Source organism: Mesoplodon bidens (assembly GCF_964165515.1).
Source record: "Mesoplodon bidens genome assembly, chromosome: 8".
Taxonomy (NCBI): domain Eukaryota; kingdom Metazoa; phylum Chordata; class Mammalia; order Artiodactyla; family Ziphiidae; genus Mesoplodon; species Mesoplodon bidens.
This window is the reverse complement of record NC_138165.1, coordinates 38,243,390-38,266,707: the sequence shown is the minus strand read 5'-3', so window position 1 is coordinate 38,266,707 and position 23,318 is coordinate 38,243,390. Positions and strand designations below refer to the sequence as shown.

The 23,318-nt window shown below is 36.1% G+C and overlaps 1 protein-coding gene across 2 annotated transcripts in view; it reads right to left on the bottom strand.

Annotated features, from left to right (window-relative positions):
- LOC308622115 (CD302 antigen) overlaps window positions 1-23,318 on the bottom strand; it is a 129,609-nt gene that overhangs the window by 47,573 nt on the left and 58,718 nt on the right. For both annotated transcript variants that reach the window (XM_081243250.1, XM_081243247.1), the window contains exons 24-31: window positions 20,843-20,972; window positions 17,582-17,808; window positions 13,067-13,232; window positions 11,395-11,562; window positions 10,063-10,179; window positions 6,444-6,638; window positions 3,560-3,786; window positions 2,112-2,280 (exon numbers count right to left, since the gene is read on the bottom strand). In XM_081243250.1, the coding sequence (XP_081099376.1) occupies window positions 2,112-2,280; window positions 3,560-3,786; window positions 6,444-6,638; window positions 10,063-10,179; window positions 11,395-11,562; window positions 13,067-13,232; window positions 17,582-17,808; window positions 20,843-20,972 (1,399 nt within the window). The remainder of the gene's footprint in view (window positions 1-2,111; window positions 2,281-3,559; window positions 3,787-6,443; window positions 6,639-10,062; window positions 10,180-11,394; window positions 11,563-13,066; window positions 13,233-17,581; window positions 17,809-20,842; window positions 20,973-23,318) is intronic.

The following is a 23,318-nucleotide window of genomic DNA, read 5'->3' as shown; positions in this document are numbered from 1 at the left end:
CAGGCGGACTCCCAACCACTGTGCCACCAGGGAAGCCCCACCACTATAACTATTTTTAACTGTACTGTTCAGTGGCATTAAGTACATTCACGTTATTGTGCAAACATCACCACCATCCACCTCCAAAATTTTTTCATCTTGCAAAATTGAAACTTTGTTCCCATTAAATAATAACTCCTCATTCCTCCCTCCTCCCCACAACCACCATTCTACTTTATGTCCCTGTGAATTTGGCAACTCTAGGTACCTCATATAAGTGGAATCATACAGTATTTGTCCTTTTGTGACTGGCTTATTTCACTAAGCATAATGTTAATGTCTTCAAGGTTCATCCATGTCGCATTATGTGTCAGAATTTCCTTTCTTTTTAAGGCTGAATAATATTCCACAGGATGTACACAGCACATTTTGCTTATCCATTCATCTATCAATGGACACTTGAGTTGCTTCTACCTTTTGGCTATTGTGAATAGTGCTGCTATGAACATAGTTTTACAAATATCTGTTCAAGTCCCTGTTTTCACTTCTTTTGGGTACATACCCAGATGTGGGATTGCTGGATCATACAGTAATTCTATGTTAAATTTTTTGAGGAGTCATCATACCATTTTCTACAGTGGCTACACACCATTTTATAGTCCCACCAGCAATGCACAAGGGTTCCAATTTCTCCACATCCTCACCAGTACTTGTTATTTTCTTTTTAAGATCCAGTTTAAGTTTGCACTTGTATTCGTTTCCCAGGGCTGCCATAATAAATTAGCACAAACTTGTTGACTTAAAACGACAGAAATTTATTCCCTCATAGTTCTGGAGACTAGAAGTCTGAAAATAAGGTGTTAGCAGGGTTGGTTCTTTCTAGAGGCTCTGAGGAAGGATCTGTTTCATGCCTCTCTCCTAGCTTCTCGTGGTTGCTGGCAATCCTTGGCTTGTAGCTGCATCACTGCAATCTCTGCCTCTGTTATCAAATGGCCTTCTTCCTGTGTGTCTGAGTCTCTCCTCTTATAAGAACACCAGTCATTGGATTTAGGGTCCATTCTAATCCAGTATGACCTCATCGTAACTAACTACCTCTGTAAAGACTATTTCTAAATAAGGTCACATTCTGAGGTTCTGGGTGGACATGCATTTTGGGGAACACCATTCAACCCAGTACATCACTGAATTTGTGTTTGAGCTGTTGTCATTCTCCTTTATCCTATAAAGTCTGTTTCCCTAACACAGATGTCCTCTCCATTTCTACATGCTTTATCATATTTCTCCTGTGTTTCAACTGTTTTTCTAAAAGATTAAATTTATTTTCTATACCTAACAACTAAGATGTCAGCTCTTGATTGTGTCTTTATTCCTCATTCTCTATATCATTCTCCTTTTCTTGTATTCACTTGTATATCTAGATAAGGTGTTCACATTTTCTTCTGCTTAAATCTGTTGAAATTCCAACTGTTAAATCTTCTCTTGAGGATTCTTCAGAGCAGAAAAGATGGTAAGCACTGAGAGAACCAGTGAGAACCAGAAGCTTCAGATAACCACATGGCCACCATCTCGTGGCCTGCCCAGAGGGTCTCTGCAGCTTGTGCTGTAGGTTCTTGTGCTCTTCATCAAGATTCATACTCCACCCACCAGGGACGACCCCAGGTCCAGCCCCTGATGGAAGGGGCTCTTTCCTTAGATTTTAAGGATCCTATATGTTTGGAAAACGTTTAGTTACACAAAACAGTTCTTTACTATAGAGACTCCTTACTATAGAAACTTTCAGAGCCATCAGTATGGTATATCATAGAGGTATTTCCCAAATTTCTATGCTGTGGAACCCTTTTTTTTAAAGGAGCATCTCAGCCTTTGAAAAACATTGCTAAGTGAAATTAAAATTCACAAATTCTAGAGTAAAACTCATCTAGTGACAGAACAATTGAAAGTCTTTGAGAACAAATTCCCTGAATGGGCATATCATATTTGTTTCTCTTCACAAAGTATCAAAAGTATTTTGATAGGACTTGTGAATAAACCTTATTTAAAATCTACAAAAAGTTCCTTTGAGTATTTAATCACGTGCATAAAATAAATGTCATGTTTTAGTAAATATACAGTTATTTGAAATCAAGTCTTACATTTTGTAGGTTTAAAACAAATAGCACCATCCTTAACAGAGTTGCATTTTTCATGTTTCCAAATTCCTTTTGGATCCAAGACAACACAATTTCCAGCAGATTTTTTATCTTTCCACGGGATATAGTCAAAGGCACTGCCATCAGACCATTCAAAACTTGATTCACTTCCCTGTGTTAAGAATAATAGAGATAACTTGAATTCAGATGTATGACTTCAAAAAGAACATTAAGAAGAACATGCATGCTTTAAAAAATACAGGGATGGAGTGTTAATTATTTGCTTGCAAGTATTGTAGATCTGGACCTACTTGTAATATCAGGGATTTATTTTTGATGCATTGATTTGAGACATTTGCTCTGGCATAATTTAAATAGGACTTTAAATTTAGAGACAGGGTTACTATACTCTATCTCTAGATTTGTTTTTTTTGTTTAAAGGATGAGTTTATATAACACTTGAAATTAAATGACATGCAAATGTCTTCCATTTGTCACAATTACAGATTTACAGTCTCAACCTTCACATTATTCTAAATATTGTCTTTTATGTTTTATAGTTTTGTGCTTTGTGTCTCTGGCTAGATTTTTTCATATTACAGAAGTCATCAAGCAGCAGGGGTCTGGAAGAGAAAAATACTTCCCAAGAAACTCATACGGGGAGATTAGTTTTGACTTGTCCTCGATTCTATAATCCTAATTTGCCATCCTTTTATTTTCCCCACTTTGTTCTAAAGATTATTTAAATTAGGCCTTCAATTCTAATCTCAATAGATGTCTATTTTTTGTATACTAGACATCATTATCAGTACATGAATATACTAATGAATAGGGTTCGAATAGTGGTACAAAAGACGTGTTTACCTGCAGAAGATTATTTTCAAATAGTGTTAATTTCTAGGGGGAAAGTGGGGAGAAAATATACATCTATTAGTCCTAATGTTAAGAGTTTTACTTGGCACCTTATACAGTATAAATTTTGTGCTAATAATCCTCTATTAAGGAAAATATTATCACCCCAATTTTACAGATGAGGAAATAAGCTTGCAAAGGTTTAATAACTTGCTTGTGATCACCCAACATGTAAACAGGAGACCTGCCACTCGTATTGGAACTCAGGTTTTTCTGATCCTGTGCTATTACCTTTTCACCAGCTCTCCAACTGGTCTATCCCAAATAAGTTACAGGGCTGTTGTTGAGACATTAATCTACTAAGCCCTTGGGATGGCTTGGCAGTGTCTAGGGCAGCTGCAGTTCTGGCCATTTGCCTAGCTCACTCTAGAATATAATTTTCCATTTGCTCTATGTTGTGAAAAGATAGAAAGCACTATGGGATGCAAATGTAATCCGAGGACTTAATCTGATGTTATACTTTGAATTAATATCTTATGCTCAAATTTCCAACCCTCTAACATATTTGGAAAATTTCTGGAAAACAAAACAAGACTTACATCATGACTTGAGAGCCCAACCCACAGGGGAAATCCATCACGCTTCACGATATCTTCCAGAAAAAGCTGGCCATTTTGGTCATGAACACTTGCCAAATGACCTCCACTTTGAGAACATGTATTTAATGCTTCATACCATGTTACCCTTTTTTGAATAACATTATAAATACCATCTTTATGTGGAATAAACCGTGGCAGAGTAGTATTATAGTCTTCTTTGTAGTCAACTGTAATATTTAAGTTAAAGGTGTTAGTGATTAAATTTAAATTATTCAAAATACATATTTTGGGTAAGGTTGGACATGCAATCATTTCAAAAGTTAAATAAAACTGGGGCTTCCCTGGTGGCACAGTGGTTGAGAATCTGCCTGCCAGTGCAGGGGACACAGGTTCGAGCCCTGGTCTGGGAAGAGTCCACATGCCATGGAGCAACTGGGCCCGTGAGCCACAATTACTGAGCCTGCTCGTCTGGAGCCTGTGTTCCGCAACAACAGATGCCGCGACAGTGAGAGGCCTGCGCACCACGATGACGAGTGGTCCCCGCTTGCCACAACTAGAGAAAGCCCACGCACAGAAACGAAGACCCAACACAGCCAAAAATAAATAAATAAATAAATAAATATATTTCTTAAAAAAACCTTCCTCCCCTGAACCCTTGGATAGCCTTGATCAGATACTTTTAAATAAATAAATAAATAAATAAAACTGGGCCTCTTATTAATAAGGGAGGTCAAATGCATACTTTCTTTTTCTTATAGCCACAGCACATATAATAGGCTATTAACTATTACAATTGTCTGAGTGATTTAAAAAAGGCATAAACATTGTCTTTTATTTAAGGAGCTCACATATTAGTTGGGCACAGAAAACAACAACACCTGAAATGAGAGCAAAACAATTAACCACTAAAATATGTGTGACTGACTAGAGAAAGAAAGAGTCATCTGAATTAAGGGAGTCAGAAAACCTGCTTGATAAATTAGATCTCCAGACTTGAGGTTAGCTGAAATTAGGACTAAAAAGAAATAAGGTAACCAGAAAGTCAGCTAAAAACAAACAACAGTAATAACAAAACCACAGTGATGAGGGTATTTCAAAAGGACACAGAAGCCAAGTAAAAGAGCTCCCAAAGGCCAAATCTGAAACAATTTGAGCAAAATATTAAATAATATAGTCTATTAGCTTAAAACCCAAAGTATAAAATAAATAACCATGAGCCCGTGCTGATATAAATAAATGACAAAATAAAATTTTTTTAATGGGAGCGAATAGACAAATCTCCTGTGTAGAATTCCAAGTATAGATACTTCCCACCTCAGGAAGGTAGAGAATAACTCTGCATTTCACAAGTAAGGACTGAGTATGGTAACTTCCTTACAAAGAGTATGATATGGAAAGGGGGAAGAATAGTAACTTTGCAGTGGAGAAAGCTAATGAAAGTTACCTAGACCCAGGTGATCAAGGTCAAAATCGACAGTGATAAGTAAGTCATGCTGACAGAATATACCCTTCACAGGATGTGATGAGAATGACATTTTACCTCTGTGTTTTTTTCCCTAAACCCCAAACTCATAACCCCAGTTTAATCATGAGAAAAACATCAGCCAACCCAAACTGAGGGACATTCTACAAAACACATGACCAGTGCTCCGTGAAACTGTCAAAAAAAGCAAGAAAATCTGAGAAACTATCACAGCTGAGAAGAACCTAAAAAGACATGAAGACCAAGTGTAACGTGGTATCCTGGATGAATTCCTGAACAGAAAACCAACATAAAGTAAAAACTAAGAAAATCTGAACAAGGTATGGACTTTAGGTAATAATAATTTACCAACATTGGTTTATTTGTTGTGACAAGTGTACCATACTAATGTTAGATGTCAACAACAGGGGAAACTGGTTATGGTGTATATGGGAACTCTCTGTACTATCTTTGCGACTTTTCTGTAAATATAAAACTATTCTAAAATGAAAATTTATTTAAAAAGGAAAGAAAAAAGAAGGTAGAAGACATCATGACAGGAAAAAAAAATAAATAAAGGTGCAAATGAGAATGGGTATACACTGTACATGGGACAGTGAAGAGATCAGCCTGACAGGAAAAGATACTTACTGAACCAAAAATGGGGAAAAAAATGGAGACTGGGAGAAAACCTAGAATTTTAGAATAGACTCTGGTTTCTAAAAAGTCTCAAAAGCTTACATGAACTCAAAGCAATTAATAATAGGGAATCCCTGGAGATTGTTGATGGAAATGGTGCATCAGAAAGTTATTCTGCAGGACTATGAAGGGAGAAAATGGGCCTGGATGCAACTGTGATGGGCTCCATGTTAGCAGAGGGCTTAGAGCAGAATGGCCATAGGAACAGTTTTTAAGCTGTGAAAAATTTAAATCTGACATGCATTTAAAAATACACGTATTTAAGGAATTAGGCAGGGTTGAGAGACATTCACTTTCAGCCTGGAATCTCAAAACTCTACCCAAACACATTTCCTTATTTATAGAAATCTTATCCATCCTTCAAGGCCCAACCAAGTTTTTCCTCCTCCTCAGTGCATTCTTTGTTTTCATTACTCCTGTTTTCATTGGTCTCTTTTGACTTCCCAACAAATGTAAGCCTGTACCAAATAAGCTAAGACTAACCTGCATGAAACAGTGATAAACATTTAATGCTGTCTCCCCAACTACATTTTATTCCTTGAGATCAAGACCATGACACCAGGGAGTGTGTCTTTTCCTTCCTCTGTGATGTCTACAGCGCCTCTCATAGGACCGAATACAAGGGAGCCACTCAAAAAGTACAACTGCATGATTCCCACTAGTGAAGCTAATGACTTTACATTCTCCTTCCCTGGAGTAGAAACTCTACATTAGCATACTTACCCATTTCAATTTTGCAAGCCAGAATGCTGTGCTGGTGAAAGTAAAGTATGTCTTCAACAACATTAAAGGTTTGAATATCCCAGAAGCCATCAGTATTCAAGCCAGCAAAAAACTTGCCATTTTTTACAGCTGGTCTTCCTGATCTCCAGTGTGTATATGACAGCGTGGTCTTATCAGACCACATGAGGGAATTATCTAGAAAAGAAACACTTTTTTCTATGCTTAGAGATTAAATCAAGACTTGAATTACACTTATGAGGTTAATATTTCAAACTCAACTAATTTTCTTTCTTCTTTCACCAGCTTCTAAAAGGTTGTATCATTATGTGTGTCCCTCTAAAATATTTTCTAATTATAACAGTAAACCATGCTTATTTTTAATATAGAAAGTACACATTATAAACATGAAAATTAAAATTTACTTATCATTCAACCATCCTGAAGTAACTTTACATTTTGTTATTTTTTCATCCAATATTCATTTTTTCCTACATATATGTTTAATTGTAATGGAAATTAACACAATTATTTTATTTAAAAAATTAACATATATAAAACTAGTGATAGAAACCTCTTCTCTGGACCTAAACTGTGCACAATTTATGTCGATTGATTTTTGACAAGGGTGCCAAGACAATTCAATGGGGAAAGAATAGTTCCTGGGACAACAGGATATCTACATGCAAAAAAAATGAAGTTGGACCTTCTCCTTTCACCATACGAAAAACTCAAAATTGATCACAGACCTATATATAAGAGCTAAAACTATAAAACTCTTAGAAGAAAACACAGGAGTATGTCTTCACGAGCCTAGGATAGGCAAAGTCGATAGACACAAGTGATAAAATAAAAAATAGATAAACTGGGTTTCATTAAAATTTTTAAAGTTTTTGTGCTACAAATTATACTACCAAGAAAGTGATGAGAGAAAATATTTACAGATCATTTCTTTGACAAGGGACTTATATCCAGAATACATTAAAAAATGCTTAAAACTCAATAATAAAAAAGACAAATAATTTAAAAAATGGGAAAAGGATTAGAATATAGATTTCTCCAAAGATAACATACAAATAGTCAATAAGCACATGAAACGATGTTTAATATCATTAATCAATAGGGATATGAAATAAAAACCTCAATGAGATACCACTTCATGCCCACTGGAATGGCTATAATCAACATAACAGATAAAAGCAACTGTTGGCATGATATAGAGAAATTGGAACCCCTAAAGGAAAATGGTACAGCAGCTTTGGAAAACCGTCTATTAGTTCTTCAAAGGGTTACACAAAGACCCAGCAATTCCACTCCTAGGTATATACCCAAGAGAAACAAAAACATATATCCACATAAAAACTTGTACATGAATGTTATTCATAATAACCAAAAAAGTGAAAACCTAAATACCCATCAACCAATGAATGGATAAATAAAACGTGGTATATCCATACAATGGGATATTATTCAGCCAAAAAAGGAATGATACTTGCTACAGTGCCACATGCATAAACCTTGAAACCATTATGCTAAGTGGAATAAGCCAGTCACAAAATAGTCACATATTATATGATCTCACGTACATGAAATGTCTAGAGTAGGCAATCTGTAGAGACAGAAAATAGATCAGTGGTTGCTGAGGGTTGGGAGAGGGGATGGGGAATGAGGAGGGACTGCTAAATGGGTATGATGTTTCTTTGGGGGATAGCGATAGTTGCACAACCCTGTGAGTATACCAAAAGCCACTAAATTGTATACCTTAAGTGGCTGAATTGTATGCTATGTGAATATACCTTACTAAAGTTTTTGGTAAAACAAGTTGCTAGGCCTATTAAAATTATGAATTGGTATGAAGAGTGATGTCATTATTACCTACACATACTCCTTGTTGTCCTGGTTATTTCTTCCTTTTACTGATTACCATCTCCCAAGGCATTCTACCTAAACACCTGCCTGCAGCCATGATACACAAGAAATATGGTACATATGATTTGGGTCTTGCTTGCTGCTTTGTATCACCTCATGTCTTTGAGTCCCTCTTTCCCTCTCCCCAAATGTTAATAAAGTTACAATTTTCTGGCCAATGCGATGGGCAATGGTATATTTCTAAAGTTGTTATAACAAAAGAGTCACTTTTTCACTTGGCTTGAAATATCTCTCAGTTGACACATGGCTTCTCTTAGTAATTTCTATTCGCGGCCCTACTTTTGAAGAAGTCAGAACTTTAAAAAAAAACAACAGAATCCTTTGTATAGGTGGTATATACAATTAAATAGTATTTAAGCATATTTAAGTGATACAAAACCGCTATGGATATAAATTAAGCCAGTAAGAATTAGTTTTAAGCCAAATTTACTGTTTGCTGGAAATATCTTTCTATATGTCTCTCATATGTCTGTATATTTTAATAGAAGTTTTGTTACAACTACATTTTATAAAAGAAGTTAAGATGATTAAAAGAAAGCCTACAGATCTGAAAATGCTTTTCAGAATACAGAATACATTTTCAGTTGTTTCTGATAATATAACTAACCAAGTACAGCAAAGGGTACAATTGAAATCTCTAACTATATCCTGGGTATAGTTTCTGTTGCTCCACATGGGATCAATGTTTCCTCAGTCACTTTCAGGTAAAGCTTGGGAACTTTCTACCTAGTTCCTCTCCATTTTTTTCCATTCCTAAATTTAAGAGTGTTCAAGCATCATTAGAGAAAAGGATTGGGCAACTAAGTCCTACCATGATGAACTCATCTTCAGCTGGCAACCCAAGTCTTACCCATTACTTGATAGCTTAATTTTTGTTAGCTCATCTGCAAGCCATAAACATTTAAGAAAAACCTGAGTAATTCTAAGAAAGAGACAGGTTAGATAGCAAAGAGAAGACTATTTTTTAAATGGTCAGATTTGAGTAATTAAGTTTCTTTGCCTACACTACCTCTAGCTATCATTGTCCTGTGCCCCTTATTAAGCCCCTTTTTTGGGGTGAATGTATGATTTTGATGCTTTATGCCCACACAGTGATTTTTTTTCTAATTCCAAAACTTTATGATTTTCAGGACACCTCTAATTGAGTATCTTTCTAAATTGGTCTTATTTCCCCTATTATTAGAGTCTGTGTTTTTAAAAAATTTTCACAGCAATTATATCTTGAATTTGTGGCATTTGCAATCTCAAATATTCTATCCCATAGGCAGACTATGTGTCTCATTTTTCTAATGTATACCCCAAGCCAATGATATAAAACCAAAGATGCAACATTAGTAGAAGTGTATTTCTGTTCTCACTCATCCCACATACATAGAGATATAAAGTAAGTATGGGAGATTTATGCAGCAGTGCAGTCATTTTAGTTAGTCTTGTACTGCTAGGAGGGAGGGTGAAGAAAGGAAATTATTTTCCACCATTTAACTCTAAGCTTGGTGGTAAAGGCATTTTAGTGGCAGAGCAGAGACACAAAAACTGTCTTGGTATTCGTATTAAGTTATGCTAACTGCATAATTATAATTTTGTATACTGATTAACATATACTCTGAAGAATATACTTTCACAGCTTGACAAACAAGTAGTTTATAATGAACTATGAATATAAATAGTGAAAACCAGTAGATTTATAACTTACTTTCATAAGTTATACCTAACATGACCCATGAAGCCATGTAATTGTAGTGTAGAAGCTGCTCAAGAACAAAGTTATTCTCTTTTTCATCTCGAATACTCAGAATATATGATTTTGGATCTGTTAAATAAAAAATAGTCAATAATTTAAATAATTAATTACTTAGAACACTTTGTTTGATAGATTTAGTAATTTTTATTTCCCAGTTTAACACACTCCAAAACTTAAACAATAGTAGAAAATAAGAAAGACATATAAATTAAAACTATCTTGTTGTACTAAATGAATAGGTTAAAACGTTTTCAAACATTTTGATCTTAAATTTGGTCGCACAGAATAGTGGAAAACTAGTAGCTGAAAGGCGAATTTGAAACACTGATTCACTTTACTTTTCCCCATTTAAGGCTTATTTTGAGTTGGTACAAATCCACCTATATTAATGACACACTGTCAAAGACTATAATAAATAAAAACCTCTTAGATGGGCTAAAAGACAGACCTTCCTTTTCCTTAGCGATCACTGTTATAACAGGATTTTAAAAGTTTAATATTTCCCAAAGTGTGTTCCTCAGGGGTTCCTCGGAAAAGAGCTACATTGAAAAAAACTTTACAAATTTTGGTTAACCAAAAGTAAACTAGTTCATTCATGTCAGTATTTCTTAAAGTATATGCTAATGCACATTTGATAATGTTTAAAAGGAAGTGAAGATGTGTGGTATTTCTCACCCTTGTTCTTTAACTAAGGATCTTTTTCTTTACAGAACATCTCAAGAATAGTGTTCCACAGAACACACTTTGGGGAATAAAGGTTTGATATTTTCCATAGGAACTTCCTACAAAGTTGATGGGTCCATTGTTCAAAAGCCACAAATCCTCAGTGGATCTCACAGGAAATATCTGGAGAGTCCTGAGAGCTGAAAGTATGAAATATGTATTTCTTTTAAGCAGAGCTGCTTCTTTCTGGCTTATCTAAGTTTTCAACCACTCAAACTGACCTATTTTCTCTTTGCCCACAGCCTAACTTGATTTAATATCCAGCTCTCTGCTCTCTAGTGTCATTTCTTTCTCTTTTTAAGTAGAACCCATTTATACGTGTAAAGAGAGACTAGTTCCCTAATGGATGGGTAAAAAAGGAGATAACTCCTGTACTTTCCATTTTAACTAAACACAAATTTTAATACTTTGTCATTGATAATGTAGAAATTAGGAGATGAATATTTTTGAGTTCTAGTTACTAGCGCTAATTAGAAATATTTATTGAATATAATACACTCAGATGAGATTTGTTTTCTAACAAGCATAATGCAACATATAATGGCCATACAACATACTTACTCAGTGTCTGGCATTTAGAATGAACTTCATCTTGTGTTGTCACTATATATCTATTCTTTGTTATCATGAAATTGTAGCAAGAGTTCTGAAATGGTATCCATGGAGTATTTAGAACAGGAGATGGACATTGAACACTGTTAACTGGTTTGACCTCTTTTTCAGTCTCATCTAGAAAAAGAATTAATGGTAAGAATTCTAACTTCAGATATAAATGTTAAATCCTGTTCATCGTAATTAGACTTGATTTGTAGGAAATATTCAGGAAGCCAAGAAATAATAGCCTGGTTATGCTTGTTCTGTTTATGCTCAAATAAAAGGTGATCTCTTAACTGGCTTTCTGTAGGAAGGAAATTATTTAATACAATTTTCTTTCCCCTGATGTGGAATGAGTAGAAGAATGTGGAAAATGAGGTGTTATTAGGTTAAATGCAGTTTCTCTCTTCCTGCATCACCAAACTTCTAATACAAGGGGCCATTTCAGAGAAACTATACAAACATAATAATAGGCACCTAAATATAACTTTGAGAATTCATCTTCAATTTTCTGGTAACTGATATCTTCTCTAACTTTAAAAGAACATTTTATGAAATACTTGATATTCTAAATAAGTTATTGCTTTAACCAAAGCAAACAGAAATAATTTAAAATCTGACATCTAGAAAAATCTGAATTCAGCCTTTTTTTTTTCATTTTATGAAAAGGCCACAGATTCAAAAAGATGCATATAGAGATATGCTCTATTCAAAGCCAATCAAACTGATTCAACACATGGTAGAGACTATGCAATATTTCTCCCAGCTCACAGCCACTCCCTTTGTGAAGTAGTCTTTTTTCTAACCACAAACCCACAAATGTGGGCCCCTGGAAGCTGTAAAACCACTTTCCTCTGACTGGGCTAGAGATGGCATATCTGACTTAAGCTGAGTCTATCAGATTCTCTCTAATCTATCAGATTCTCTCTTTCAATTCTTTTCAGATTTGAAAAGTGGAATTCAGAGATAGTCAATTCATCTCCAGTTACGGCTAAAATTGAAAGCTGCAGAGCTGCCATGTTTCACCATGTGCAGAGAGAAGCAGGAAATGCAGAGAGAAGCAGCAAGTACATAAAGGGAAGAGTGCAGATCCACTGAGAGAAACAGAAAGGAGAGGTGCAAGACAGCATCTCTGGCTTTGAGATCCCCTTTCCTCAGGAGGCTCAGCTCTATCCCCATTTCTGAGGATCTAAATTTCCCTTTTGGCTTAAGCTAGCGTGAGCTAATTACTGTTAGCAACCAAATGAATCTTAACAGTGACTCATAAAAGAAATGTTAAGCATTGATGATAAGAATTACAAAAGAATTCCCAAAAATGTAAGTTTTCCATAAGAATATAAACACAAAATGTATGCAAAATGAGGCTAACAAGGACTTAAAACTCAAAGGTCAATTACTATAGACAGTTGACAAAAATAAAGATAAAACATATCTAAAATAACAAATTAATGACAAAATATTTAACATATAATAATTCTCCTCAAATACAAATTTTCACAACAGATTTTGTTGTAAAAAGGACATGATTGTAATTGCTTTATAATTTTAAAACCAGATTTTACAAAACCATTTCCTCAAAATTCCACAACTCATGAGACTGGTAACAATTTAAGAATTAAAATATTTGAAATTAGCATACTTCCTGAAAAATAGCAAATAGCGCCTGGTTGATTATTATCACAGTCAGATGTTTTCCAGAATCCATCAGTGTCTAATACTACACAGTCTTCAAGTTGTTCATTATTTTCAGCCCAGCGACTAAATTGAAGATGTTTCCCATCTGACCAACCAAAGTTGAGTTCATCCTGTATGGAGCAGAAATATATCTTAAGTGGTTATACTTCATGTTATCCCTATTGTATGAGTGTGACCCTCATGGTCGATCTAATAATTTTTAAATTTGTTTTATTTTATTTATTGATTTTTGGCTGTGTTTGGTCTTTGTTGCTGCACACGGGCTTTCTCTAGTTCTGGCAAGCTGGGGCTACTCTTCATTGCAGTGCGTGGGCTTCTCATTGTGGTGGCTTCTTTTGTTGCAGAGCATGGGCTCTAGGCACGCAGGCTTCAGTAGTTGTGGTGCATGGGCTCAGTAGTTGTGGTGCACAGGCTTAGCTGCTCCGTGGCATGTGGGATCTTCCCGGACCAGGGCTTGAACCCGTGTCCCCTGCACTGGCAGGTGGATTCTTAACCACTGCTCCACCAGGGAAGTCCCAATCTAATAATTTTTAATTTTATCTTATGTTTAGCATATATTTACACAGCACTTACTACGCACCAGGCACTGTTTTAGGTACTCTGCAAATATTATATAATCCTCATAACAACCATACGAGATAGGTACTATTATTATATCCATTTTACAGATGAGAAAACTGAAGCCAGTCACACAGAATGTAAACCACAGTGCTGGGATACAAATCCAGGCCATTAGGCCCTGGAGTCCATGGTCTGAACCATGATGCTTTGCTGCCTCACACATAATTGGAACCATTGGTTGTTGGAAATCAGAAAGCTAAAATGGAGTGAGGACCACTGTAAGCTCTGATTAACTTAGAGATAATATGTAGTAGTGGAAAGAACACGGGCTTTAGAGCTAAGCATACCTCGTTTTGAATTCTTCACTTTTTAGCTTTTGATTGTGACATTACCTTGCCACTTTTCCACCCCTTCATCTATTAAATGGATGTGACACTTAATCTCATGGGGTTGGAATTAATGGGTAACGTGTAAAACACCTAAGTCAGTGGCTCGCTGGTACACAAGAAGAGCTACAGAGACGCCAGCTCCCTTCCTCTTAAACCTTCAGGCCCTGTGGATCTCACACCACCCTTTTCACATTTGTCTTTGAAGAGAAACTTCCTTATTCACTACATTCTATTGTGCACTAGAAGTCTGTGAACATCTATCTTTACGTCCTGATAAGGGCCTGACCACCCACCTGTCTTGAGAGAGGCTTAACAAGGTAGGTACAGATGTGCAGGGGATGGATTGTGAAGTACAGGCCTGCCTGAGTTTTCCTGTGGTGCTGCCAGAGCACCAGCCCTTCCACACTGACCCACTGAGCTATGCTTTCCTGAGGCCTGGGGCAATTTTGCATCACTGGTTTATTTGGAACATTGGGCCAAAGGCCACATGCAGTCTCACAGTCTCCTTAGTGAACCAAAAATAGCAAATGTGGTCAAACCTCAACACCACCAACTGTTTCATTCAGAATTGTTCTCTACCAGTGTTCCAGTTGTAAACTTATGGCCAGTTAATCTCTAAACCAAGTGGCCTCAAATGTGGCCCTTTGCCCCTGTGATGTTGCCTGTACTGAGTATGACCCTGGATTCCTTCCCCCTTGTTGCACTCCCAACGAACCCAGGTCCCTGGGCCTTTGGAACTTTGTTCCTTGTAGATAAGTCATCCCACTCCCACCATCTCTTTACTGAACAATAAATCTCTTTATTAAGACTGTAAGTATCTCTTCACTAAATTCTAGACCTTGATTGATCTTAATTAAAACCTGTCTTTTCTAATAGAATAACTTCCTTTCAGCATCCACAAGGGAAGGCTGCTTGTTTTTTTTTAGTCTCAGATATCACAGAGCCATGAGAATGAGGTAGTGGGTATTTTTATTTCCTTCAGTCATTTCCTTTGAGGTTTATGCCCTTCTTCTCTGACATTCACTGAGGTCTTGGCAAACTCCCAGAGTCCTTCCTTCTCTCTGACATTCACTTTGGTCTTGGCCCCCTTGCTCCTCCCTGATATTTACTAAGGAGGTGTCCCATGCCCTGCTCTGTCTTCCTGGTCCTACCACTGACTTAGGGACGTCTATGTTCATGTGGATGACTCATCCCGTTCCCAAGCCTTCTTGACTTCCTCTTCTATGGACTTTCACTTCTATGTACTCAAGTGACCTGCTCTCACAGCCACACTCCAGACCTTCTATAACCCAGAACTGCTGCACTGCAGACATTGTAAACATGCCTCAGTCCAGACCAACATCATTTCCTGCATGAATGTCTACAAGAAACTCTAACTGGTCTTCTATCTCTGGACTGCTCACTTCCTTCCCCAGCTTCTGCCCAGCATAGTTTTTCTCAAGTCAAAATCTGATATTGTTACTACCATGTTTAAAATCTTTCAAAACCTTCCCATTGCTTTCAATGTAAAGTTTTATTTACTTACACTCTGCCATGTTCCAAAGATTTCAGGCAGCTTATGAAGATACATAAGAAAGAGCTATGTAAAATTTAATATGTTAAAGAGCAAAAGGGAAAAGAAAAACACAGGTGACAACTGAAAATAGGATAAGAAAGAAGACCAAAATCATCAAGTGGGGAAAAAAAGTTACAAAACTGTATGATCCGAAGTGTCTTAAAAATAAATACATGTACGTAGAAAAATAACTTGAAGGATATATACCAAATATTTAAACCACATTTATGACTAGATACTGGGATTATAGGTGATTCCAATTTTATTCTTTTAATTTATTCTAACTTTATGATTTTTCTCCAGCAACAACATTCCTTTTGTTTAAAAAGGTTTAAGGTGGTTAAAACTAGGAAATGTAATAACTTAATTACCACCCATGCAAGAGACACAGTGATGGGTTTCACATAATGCTGAACACAAAAGAGAAAGGAAGTAAAGCAATGTTATGAAGGAATTGATACTGTGGGGTCTAGGGAAGCAGTTCAAGCTGATAATCTGGCTGGACCTGAGGGTACATTTTAAAATCCAGAATTTTGGAGAAGCTAGTCTTCAAGCAATTTCTAAATACTGCTTTTTTAATTGAGCTTTTGACAAATGCTGGTGGTAATAAGTCCAAAGTTTGTCAAAGATAATGTTTACTTCTCCGTCTTAAGTTTTATTCATCCATTCTCCAGTTCAACTTGGGGTTTGTGCAAGGACTTAAATTGTCTTCAGTCACATTTTCTCCATGCAGCCCTAAAACCATCTTGGTATACTGAGGGTTAGCCTACCATCTACATAACTCAGGTTTGCTTCATAATGCAATGGACACTTCTTTCCTACTCTCCCAATTACCTTCCCTCTGAGAGTGGATTAGGAATACTGGTTTAGGTGACACTTATCTACCTAGGGCTTTATGGGTCACACACTGCACAGATGCAGGAAGCAAAATTCACATCACAATCTTTATAAATAAATGGCACCCCCATCAGTACACAATGTATGCAGCCTTTTATACCAGCCCTATATCTTACTTTTCAATACATCTCCGTGGGCAGAGCATCAACTTATTACATACAAGGCTCAGAAAAGAGGCAAAAATGGCCTACAATGCTGAGAGGAATGCTACAGCTTTATTTTAAAAAAAAGATTCCCTATTAATTATAGCCAAAAGCTTTAGTAGCGTAAATATTCCTGTTTGTGCTACATGTATGTAGTTTAGTGCTGGGAATTAATAGGAGACTAGCATTCTTTGCTGGGCTATGAAATGAATGAGAAGTACCCAAAATCAGGGCTTGAGATATGGCAAAATGCTATTCTAATCCCTTTGTAGAGTGGCTTAATTTCACTCTGCTGATTCGGAAAGGGATAAAAAGCCCTTTAATAACGTTCATGGGCTTCTGCTCACCCAACCCCATCTGAATTTTTTTTTTTTTAACTTTTATTTATTTATTTATTTACTGTGGTACGCGGGCCTCTCACTGCTGTGGCCCCTCCCGTTGCGGAGCACAGGCTCCAGACGCGCAGGCCCAGCAGCCATGGCTCACGGGCCCAGCCGCTCCACGGCATGTGGGATCCTCCCGGACTGGGGCACGAACCCGTGTCCCCTGCATCGGCAGGCGGACTCTCAACCACTGTGCCACCAGGGAAGCCCCCCCTCCCTCTCTTCTTTTCATTGGCTGAGGAGACATGGCAGCTCCTGATTCCAGCTCCATCTTCGATTGGAATAAATAAAAAGAAGTGCTCAGCTACATATGTCCATTAGACATTTTTCTTAAGCTAAACGATAAAGCACCTGATCTTTCAACAGTGGAAAGATGACTGCTGCTAAAAATTACATACCTCATGAAATTCATTCACTGGAGTAAGATTTTATGATCTCTGGTTTCTTTTAGTCTGATATGAGAGATGCTGTGTGCAATAAAAAATGTCACATTCCATCACCCAATCCTGGCAGTGGGGACTGAAAACTTACGTCATGACTGGAGAGTCCAATCCATAAAGAAGAGTTATGAAGGACCGCCTGCACAGTCAGGAAGGCCTGCTCGTAAGGGTCTGTGATGCTCACCAGCTGCATATTTTCTTTCTGGCACTCCTTTAGAGCATCAGTCCAAGTCAGAGTCTTCAGAATTATTTTGTACAGATTATTTTGATACTTCATAGTTTCTGAAGTATTCTGCAAGGTCTGTCTGCTTTCAATTTCTGTGTGTAAAAGAAAAATAAAGCCACAAAAACCACCTACTTGGCAAGTCATGGGACATTTTTTCAAATTTCTCCCTGTAAGAATGTACTTTAGATATTACTTATCTGTTCATTTATTTTAGATTTTGGGTGGGAGAACTAGGTATGTTTTACTGTATACCTTAGGTAAATTTGTGAACCACAAATTTGTTTTCTACAATTAGAACAAAATTCTGATTTAGCTGATCTGATTTAGGAAGGAGAAAAGCTATAAATAAAAGTAAACTGCAATAGGAGAAAAGCTATAAATAAAAGTAGACTACTTCTAATGGCAATAAGATTACCATTTCAGACTGGTGTCGAATTCTTCCTTTGTTTGAATTGCTTCAACAAGAGGTGTTGGGTGTCCCCTTACAAGTTTTCATCCGGGAGAACCCACGAAAAAATGTATACAACCACCCCTAGGAGGATATGTTTGAATTATTGATTTATAGTACTTCTCTGAAAAAGGCAGTTACTAAAAAGTATGAGACAAATGAGCAAAGATTAATTTAGCAAAAAGTTCTTCAGAAGCGCATGGAGTGCTCAGAAAACTGTAAGACACTGATGAAAGAAATCAAAGATGAGACAAACAGATGGAGAGATATACCATGTTCTTGGATTAGTAGAATCAATACTGTGAAAATGATCACACTATCCAAAGCAATCTACAGATTCAATGCAATCCCTATCAAATTACCAATGGCAGTTTCTACAGAACTAGAATAAAATATCTTAAAATTTGTATGGAGACACAAAAGACCCCGAATAGCCAAAGCAGTCTTGAGGGAATAAAATTAAGCTGGAGGAATCAGACTCCCTGACTTCACACTATACTACAAAGCTACAGTCATCAAGACAATATGGTACTGGCACAAAAACAAAAATATAGATCAATGGAACAGAATAGAAAGCCCAGAGATAAACCCACACACCCATGGTCAACTAATCTATGACAAAGGAGGCAAGGATACACAATGGAGAAAAGACAGTCTCTTCAATAAATGGTGCTGGGAAAAATGGACAGCTACATGTAAATGAATGAAATTAGAACACTCCCTAACACCATACACAAAAATAAACTCAAAATGGATTAGAGACCTAAATGTAAGACCTGACACTATAAAACTCTTAGAGGAAAACATAGACAGAACACTCTATGACATAAATCACAGCAAGATCTTTTTTTTTTTTTTTTTTTTTTGCGGTACGCAGGCCTCTCACTGTTGTGGCCTCTCCCGTTGTGGAGCACAGGCTCCGGACGCGCAGGCTCAGCAGCCATGGCTCACGGGCCCAGCCGCTCCGCGGCACATGGGATCATCCCGAACCGGGGCACGAACCGGTGTCCCCTGCATTGGCAGGCGGACTTTCAACCACTGCACCACCAGGGAAGCCCAGCAAGATCTTTTTTGACCCACCTCTTAGAGTAATGGAAATAAAAACATAAATAAACAAATGGGACCTAAAGAAACTTAAAAGCTTTTGCACAGCAAAGGAAATGATAAACAAGATGAAAAGACGACCCTCAGAATGGGAGAAAATATTTGCAAATGAATCAACGGACAAAGGATTAATCTCCAAAATATATAAACAGCTCATGCAGCTCAATAATGAAAAAACAAACAACCCAATCAAAAAATGGGCCGAAGACCTAAATAGACATTTCTCCAAAGAAGACATACAGATGGCCAAGAAGCACATGAAAAGCCGCTCAACATCACTAATTATTAGAGAAATGCAAATCAAAACTACAATGAGGTATCACCTCACACCAGTCAGAATGGTCATCATCAGAAAATCTACGAACAACAAATGCTGGAGAGGGTGTGGAGCAAAGGGAACCCTCTTGCACTGTTGGTGGGAATGTAACTTGATACATCCACTGTGGAGGTCCCTTAAAAAACTAAAAATAGAATTACCATATGACCCAGCAATCCCACTACTGGGCATATCCCCTGAGAAAACCATAATTCAAAAAGAGCCATGTACCACAATGTTCACTGCAGCACTACCTACAAGAGCCAGGTCATGGAAGCAACCTAAATGTCCATCGACAGACAAATGGATAAAGAAGATGTGGTACATATATACAATGGAATATTACTCAGCCATAAGAAAAGATGAAACTGGGTCATTTGTAGAGACATGGATGGACCTAGAGACTGTCATACAGAGTGATGTAAGTTGGAAAAAGAAAAACAAATATCGTATATTAATGCAAACATGTGGAATCTAGAAAAATCGTACAGATGAACTGGTTTGCAAGGCAGAAACAGAGACACAGATGTAGAGAACAAACATATGAATTGGGAGATTGGGATTGACATATATACACTAATATGTATAAAATAGATAACTAATAAGAACCTGCTGTATAAAAATAAAATAAAAACCCAGAAGCACATGGATTAGCTACTTGAAGTTCTCATTACATGGCAAAGGTTTTTTTTTTAATCGTTTGTTTAAAAACTTACTGTGACCAATGAAAACGATTTAATACCTTTAAAACAATATCTTTTTGAAAATATAGATGATTCCTACTTTTAAGTACACATTTTACTTTTATTTGGATTATAGGAGGGCATAGACAGTGATCCATTTATGTTTCACATCCTTTTTTTTTTTGAGTGCTACATTTAACCGTGATTGTTTATACCAAACTCAGTTAAAAACATTTTTTTCTCCTCCTTTCATCATGACAGTAAAATCTGAAAAATTCCAGAGTAGAAAGGAGAACAAAATGCAACCATAATTTACTGTCATTAGACAACACCGATGAACAAATTCCATTGGATACTTAATTTTGATATTTAATTATGGCAATGACCTTGAAAAAAAATCACATTCTATTTGAGCTAATTTGACTCACTGAGCCAGTATGGATTTAGTCATGCTAAAATTTTAAGGAAGCTGTATGATTAAAAATTAATATTAATTTATAAGATTTTTTTGTAAAAAAGTACTGTACATATCTAACAGCATAAAGTACCATAGTTATCTAAATAATAATCTGTACCTGAATATTTCTGACAGAGAGACAGAGTATGGTGTTCACTGCAGGAAGTAAAATTCCACGTCCCAGTAAAAGGTGACTTTTGGAGGTTGAGCATTAGAGCACAGTGGTAGGACAGCTCTTCATCAAAAATCTAAACAAAAAGGCAAATATGTACAAGCAATCATGAAACTAACAGTCTGAAGATCCCAGCAAGGGAACTTTATATTACAAATTGGATTTTTCTTCCTGTAAAAAAAATCCATTAAGGAGCTGACCATGAAATCACTAAGAAAATCCTGATAAACTTTCTTATTTTTTTTTTAACATCTTTATTGGAGCTTAATTGCTTTACAATGGTGTGTTAGTTTCTGCTTTATAACAAAGTGAATCAGTTATACATATACATATGTTTCCATATCTCTTCCCTCTTGCATCTCCCTCCCTCCCACCCTCCCTATCCCACCCCTCCAGGTGGTCTAGGAAGTTATTTATTACTCCTGGTATTTACCATGTTTCTGGAATCCCTACCACATGTAGTGAAGAATGAACAGTTATTTGCCAATTATGATTATCTAATTAGAAAACCCAAGAAAATCTACTGAAAAACTCTGAGAAGTAATAAGAGCTTTTAGTAATATGGATGCCTATGAAATAAATACACAAAAATACCCAAATAATAGATTTCCTACATATCAGTAAGACAGTTTTAAAAAGCTGCCATTCTCAATGGCAAAAAGAAAGAGAACTTCTCTAAAAACTTCACTGAGGAATTTAAAAGGAAGACTTGAATCAATGGAGAGATATGTTACACCATATTCTTGAGGGAAAATTAATAAAAAGATGTCAATTCTTCCTAAAATGTTGTCAAATTCTTACCAGAAGTTTTCTATTTAATTGTTTAGATTGGAAATTAACTAAATAATTCTAGTTTGTCTTGAAGAATAGACAAAAACAGCTAAAAATATTTTTTTAAAAGACATAGAATAAAGGATAACTAATCCTATTATATTTTTTGAAATATGGCAACATTATAGTATTTAGATCAGTGTGGCAGCTATACAAGAATATGTCTCATACACACACACATATACATACACACGCTCACTTCACATATGATAAAAAAGGCATTCTATATTGATTTTAACAGATGGAAGTATATGCAACAAATGATGCTAGACAATTGGCCAGGATTAGGGAAAAGGATTAAGTAACCATTGACAACATATGCCATATACCATGGATGTATCATACTGTCAGAACAAAAAAGCAAGCTATAAAATAAAATGAAGAAAATAAAGGCATTCATTTAACTAACATTTACATGAGGGACTTTCTAACCTAAAAGCAATGGAGGGGAGAAAAGAAATAGAGTTGAACACAAACCAAAAAAATCAAAACTTATTTCTGTAATATTTTTGGTATTAGACCTAAAGAAAAAAAAACCTCTGAAAATATCTGCAATAAATGAAAGAAACACAGGGTTAGCACACTTAATATTTACATAGTCATAAAATCAATAAGAAATACATAAAATCAGTAAGAAATACAAAGAAGGCTTTGATAAATTGTCAAAGAATAAGAAATTCACATTGGATGAAATTCAAATTATTACTGAATTTGTATGTTTTCATTAGAAATCAGAGCAATACAAATTAAAATATGGTATCATTTAAACTACCAAATTAGCAAGAATTTTTAAAAGATAATTCTCCTTAGAGCATTGTAGTAGAGGCAATGCAGTAGAGAAGCTAAGAATGCTGGCTCTGCAGACTTGGATTTAAATGCCGACCCTGCACGCATACCCTGCATGATTTCTGGCAAGTTACATGACTCTCTCTGTTTGTCTCCACATTTCTAAGATAGGAGAGGAGTACAGACTGTTTCATATCTATTGTGCAGATTAAATTAAATAATGCATGTGATGCATTAGCAGAGTGTCTGACACATATTAGCTGCTCAATAAATGTTGGAAATTATTAATACACTGGTATGAATAGAAAAGTAATCACAATATATTGCTGACAAAAATATAAACTCATAAACCTTTCTGGAAACCAATTTGGTTAACCAGAGTTTTACAACTACTTATATTTTTTGATCTGGCTATATCACTTCCTAAATCTGTCTTAGGGAGGTAACCTGAAATATACAGCGAAGATTATGCATGAAGATGTTAATTGCAGCACTATTTAGGATTATGCAAAACTGGAACAGCCAAAATACCCAGCATTGTTTAGGTAAATGATGGTATATCTAGCAATAAATATTGTGCAACCATCAAAATGCTTATCAGGCACATCTTTTAATGGCATAAGAAATGACTTATGATATAATACTAAGTGAGAAAAGTAAATACAATAGTATATATACTATGATCTTATCTATGTCAAGAAGACAATGTATAGAAAAGCCCTAGAAGAAAAATGCTGAAATATTCATTGTGATTTCCTAGATCAGGATTCAAATATGGTTTGAGACTTATTTAGTAGATCATGAA